At 40.3% G+C, this 5087-nt stretch overlaps 1 protein-coding gene across 1 annotated transcript; it reads left to right on the top strand.

Moving 5' to 3' along the window:
- Window positions 1-792: 792 nt before the first annotated feature.
- LOC147630202 (peroxidase 66-like) lies at window positions 793-4702 on the top strand. Its single transcript, XM_086810942.1, has 3 exons — window positions 793-1530; window positions 2361-2526; window positions 4027-4702. Exons 1-3 carry the CDS (start codon window positions 1075-1077, stop codon window positions 4464-4466), a joined length of 1062 nt encoding a protein of 353 aa, XP_086667068.1. The 5' UTR covers window positions 793-1074; the 3' UTR covers window positions 4467-4702.
- Window positions 4703-5087: the final 385 nt, after the last annotated feature.

Below are 5087 nucleotides of genomic sequence, written 5' to 3'. Positions count from 1 at the left end.
ATACATATGGATCATAACCATGTGCCCCCATATGGTAGGCACGCCGTTACCCAATGAATGTGGTGAAAGTGAATCCACTAGGGACACTTGGCCACATTTGGTTCACTTAGTCAACACCACCCAAGTCTAATAATGGACATTTTAAACACATTCGGATGTTATAAATCCTGTAACTGTCCAAGGAAGAGGATACTTTTCAAAAAAGGGTATCTACATCTTCTTTTGAAATCAAGTAATAAATCCATGTCTACTCCCTTGTAATCCTTTCTTGCACTTTGTGTCATAGGGGTGATTGTTTCCATCACCTTTTGAAGCTTCTAATCATCAAGCTCTTGACAATGCAAAGATAATATCATCAACAAAGTTAGCATGCCCACATACAAAAGCTACATTTGTGGCTCTTCAACAAGTCCCCACAAGTCCCCATGCAACATGTATTAGCTAGCTAAGTACTCGAACAGAATAAACAAATGTTGCCTTGGACTAAAGTTTGTTTCTTGATAGCGTGTTGTAACATGTCTAACATTTGCATACCATCATGCCGTTCATTTGCTAATGGTTGTAATTGGTGGCTGGTTTATTGCTAGTGCACTTGTTTTAAGTCTAATATACTAATCCACACAAGGTTTTTTTAAATACCAATTATTGGAGGTGTAATTTGAGGTTAAGACTATATCTACAATTTTTTGTGAATAGTGTAAGTTGTACTTTGACACATACGTGTTACTTCCGAACACAACAAAGGCAGGCTTATGTGGCACTAGATTTTGTCTCCTTTGTTTTCATCTCTCAAGGCAGCGAGGGTGTTGTAGGCATGAGCCGGAATGCTCCCCGTCGTATGTTCATTCTGGATTGCTTGATTGTCGTTGAGGATTCCAATCAGGTAGAATAATAAGCATATGCACGTTGTCTCCATTAGGAGGCTTGTATGCTTGCACGTTCGCTGAGTTCTCCTTCATATTTGGACCCTTCTCCCTAGTTCACAACAATCATATCTGCACCATTTACATACAGTAGTAGCCTCTGATCTCTATTCTTCCCTCGGGCTTACACTGTCAGTTCTTCTTCTCGCCTATGGCGATGGGCGCCGCGAGTCTTGTACTCCTCCTCTTCACTCTGCTGGGCAGCTGGTATTGTGATGGGGTGTTATCCGCCGGTGTGAACGACTACTTCCTGCCGGTGGCCGCCCAGTACGACGGGCCGCCGCTGTCGTTCGGCTTCTACAGCCAGTCGTGTCCGCAGCTGGACCGCATCGTGTCCAGCGCGGTGTCGCTGTACACGCGGCAGTTCCCCACCACGCCCGCCAAGCTGCTGCGCCTCTTCTTCCACGACGCCTTCGTGCACGGAGCCGACGCCTCTGTGCTGCTGCTGTCGCCCGACAACGATACAGAGCGCGACGCTCCCAACAACTTCAGCCTTGGCAGCTTCTTCGTCATCGACGACATCAAGCGGCAGCTCGAGGAAGCCTGCCCAAACACCGTTTCTTGCGCCGACATCCTGGCGGTCGCCGCCGTCTACGCCATCGCCGAGGTATGGAACCAACTCCAAAATCCTTTCAAATCTGTGTTTTTTTCATAACTCGGGTTAATATGAGAAAAATTTTGATGGTTGAAGAAATTAGCGAAAAAACAGGTAGGTTAGGGATTAAGAGTGGAAGTGAGCTATAGAAAGCTTGCAATTGGAAAAAGTCCATTATCAACAAATCACATTTTGACTCAATGGGAATATGCCCAAATGTATTCTTCTATTGGGAGGGTTTTGGAAACCGTCTTCTTACTTGCCCCTTTACCCTATAATTATGAGAAAATGTTATAGTAGGTGAGAAGTGTTATAGAGAAGTTATTGTGTTCATTGACAAGAGGACAAATTAATTTGAGCATTTATTAAATTATGGTGAAAAGTTCTTTGAATGGGAAATATTTCACTCACCCCAGGGGTGCCCCCTCTTATTGTGAAAGGAAGCACTTTCTCAACATGTGGAATAAATTCACATATATGATCAAGTAAATAGTAATAGGACTCAAAACATGAAGTAGACAGGAGGTTATAAGTGGCACTTTATAATATGTGGCCTTTAATCTATGTTGAAATTTTCATTTATATTCCATATGTCATAAGAAGGTGGCTATGATGTTAAGATAGACTACACCATTTTCACCTTCACCATAGAGAAATCCATGATTTGACACAAGTATTCTTCCATTCTAAAGTCACTCTTTCACATAAACAAGACAACCATCAAGCAAGTGACTTTTGTGTAGTGGAAACCTCACTATCATTTAATGTAAATGAAATTTATATGGAAACTCAATATTAGCAAGGTGTAAGTGAAAATTAATGTCTTCTTTAATGATGTGCAGGCAAGTGGACCACTTTACCCAATTGAGCTTGGCCGAAGGGATGCCCTTGTTGCCTATGCACAAAGTGCTCAGACTTTTTTGCCAGGTGCAACACTAAATGTGGATGGCCTCCTTCAAAATTTCCAGATTGTAGGCCTCGGTCTTCTTGATGTGGTTGCTCTTTCAGGTACTCAAATCACCAAATAAACTCCTTTGATAAATTTATATCTTGATCAATTGTAGCATTATTATCATCATATCCATAATAACTATTAATGCATGTGGATGTTACGCAGTGTCTAGTAATTAAGACACACAACTTCATCTAGTTTTATATATCTACTTGCACAAGGTTTTAGGAGGGGAGGGGACATGTGGCAGATGAAAGAGGGCCAAGTGTTGGGGTAGGGGAAAGAGAGATGGAGGTGTGATGGGGGTGGGAAGTTTATTTTCTAAATAATTTTTACAATTCAAATTTAAAAAAGTGCTTTGTTGGGAAGTGGTCAAGTTAAGGATGACCCTTAAACTCAGAATAAGGAAACAATAAAACAGCCTTATAATGTGTCGAAAGTGTTTTGTATGAGTTGTGCAAAGAAGGAAAGTCTCCACATTCAACATTTAGAATGGCCCCAAGAAACATTTTGAGGGTGGAGGTGCCTTCTCCTTCCACACACACAACCCATTATAACACATATACTATATAACATACATAGCCCATTGTAACACATGTACTATAAACATAGCCCATTGTAACACTCAGTCACACACATAGCCCACTATACACACACACACACACACACACACAAGTGTATAGACACAATCCCATTGTAACACATATAATGTAAACACAGTAAAATGTTTCCATCACTCATGCTTTCATTATAGAATCAATTTAGGCAAAATATAAAGGGTCCATACAAAAAAAAACAAGCACATCAAGGACACAAATGGGTAATTTAGGTCAAATTCTACATAATAAGATAGTCTTCAAGAATCTTGTAGCCAAAATGACAAAGTAATCTAGGTAAGCAAAAAACAACATACATGCTTGGGACTTAAGCCACAATAATAGACTTGTGGCTACATTGGATGTAATGGCATTTGCCATTACACTAGATGTCATGGCATTTGCCACTAAGCATTTGACAATATAAACACAATGTGATAGTAGTATAATTATTGAAAGACCAAATAAACAAAGATCAAACAAAGAAGGGCCTAGACTTACCAAGGAAGGTCTAAAATGTTTAACATAATTAAAAAAAGGGGCACCGTTTGTGTTGCATAGTTAATAGGATCATACATTCATATATTTACTATATGCATACTTCCACTGTTAGTGGAATTACACTAAACCTCCTACACGAAGGATAATAAAAATTAAATGTGTGTGTCAGGCGCATGTGTGTGTGAGTGCATGCACGCACATACATACATACATTCATATATTTCCTGTATGTTAGTCAAATACATTAATAGAAATTAAGTTAGAAACCTCCTATAAATAAATGAGACATGATTTGGGTTCACAAAGCAGAAGGAAATTTTTCCAAAGAATTACAAGGTTTTAAAATCTGTCAATTGACTAGGAAGGAAGATACTTCAATAATAGGATAACTCCATCTATTGATACTAGTGTGGTAGCTTTTTTGTTTTAGAGATGATTAAGGGTTAACCACGTGTGCAGGAGGGCACACAATCGGGCAAACACATTGTTCTAGCATTAAGGAAAGGTTGTATCCGACGGTGGATCCAGACTTCAAATTGGGCCAGCAGCTATTGAGCTTTTGCACGAACCAGGGAAAGTTGAAGCCTCCACACGTGCAACAGAACACGGAGTTCTTTATGGACACGGTCACCCCGCTCACTTTCGACAACCAGTACTTCGTGAACCTGCAGAATGGTGAGGCCATCCTTGCCTCCGATAAGGCCCTCGTTCAAGACAACCGGACGGCTGGCCTTGTGAGTCTCTATGCCACCGACCAGAGTGCTTTCTTTCAACAGTTTGGGGAGTCCCTTCGCAGGATGGGAAAGCTCAACGTCCTGACCGGCACCAAAGGGGAGATTCGTAAACAATGTTGGACCCGCAACTCTGGAAATGTTGACCCAGCACTAGATGCTAGATAAAAAATTGAGATTAAACCATAAATAATGAACTCTTCCTATAGCCACTTCCGTCCCTAAGGGTAAACGTATACTAATGTGTTTAGGGTAAATGCATGGTAAGGGTGCTCACCTTTGTTCACGTGGGCGCCCTCGAAGTAGGCTGAAAATAGTCCTTTCTTCACCTTTAATGACCATTCACCCTTAGCTACAAAAGGAATTTCATTGCAAGATCTTGAAACATCACACATGAAGTCGAGCACATGAAGTCGAGAACCTGCTTATGTAATCCCATTAAGAATTGAATATCTGTAAGTACACATTTTCTTTATGACTTTTGCATCTTAGCTCCAATCAACAAGCCACTTTCAACATAATAAATTCACATAACGTAGAGCTTAACTTGATTAATTGGTATTTGTTTAAGTTTTATTTACGTTTTTAAAATTATTTTAAGAACTTATGAGTGCTAAAAATTGCATTACTTTTTGTGCACATAAGATCGACAACTTACAATGCTCAATTTTAGAGATGAGGTGTGTGGAGCATCTACACCAGCTATGCCTATGATTGGAAAGATGCATGCGAATGAAGTTGATGTTGAACCCAATGAAGTGTGCATTTGCTTCTGTGAGAGGTAGAACA

The sequence above is a fragment of the Cibotium barometz genome, chromosome 17 (assembly GCF_041138505.1).
Source record: "Cibotium barometz isolate CiBa-2024 chromosome 17, ASM4113850v1, whole genome shotgun sequence".
Classification (NCBI taxonomy): Eukaryota; Viridiplantae; Streptophyta; class Polypodiopsida; order Cyatheales; family Cibotiaceae; genus Cibotium; species Cibotium barometz.
This window is presented reverse-complemented; position numbering and strand designations above follow the sequence as displayed.

Coding starts and splice junctions, on each gene's coding strand:
- LOC147630202 (XM_086810942.1), top strand. CDS start 1,075: ATGGCGATGGGCGCCGCGAGTCTTGTACTCCTCCTCTTCACTCTGCTG. Junction 1,531..2,360: donor CCGTCTACGCCATCGCCGAG/GTATGGAACCAA, acceptor AATGATGTGCAG/GCAAGTGGACCACTTTACCC. Junction 2,527..4,026: donor TGATGTGGTTGCTCTTTCAG/GTACTCAAATCA, acceptor CCACGTGTGCAG/GAGGGCACACAATCGGGCAA.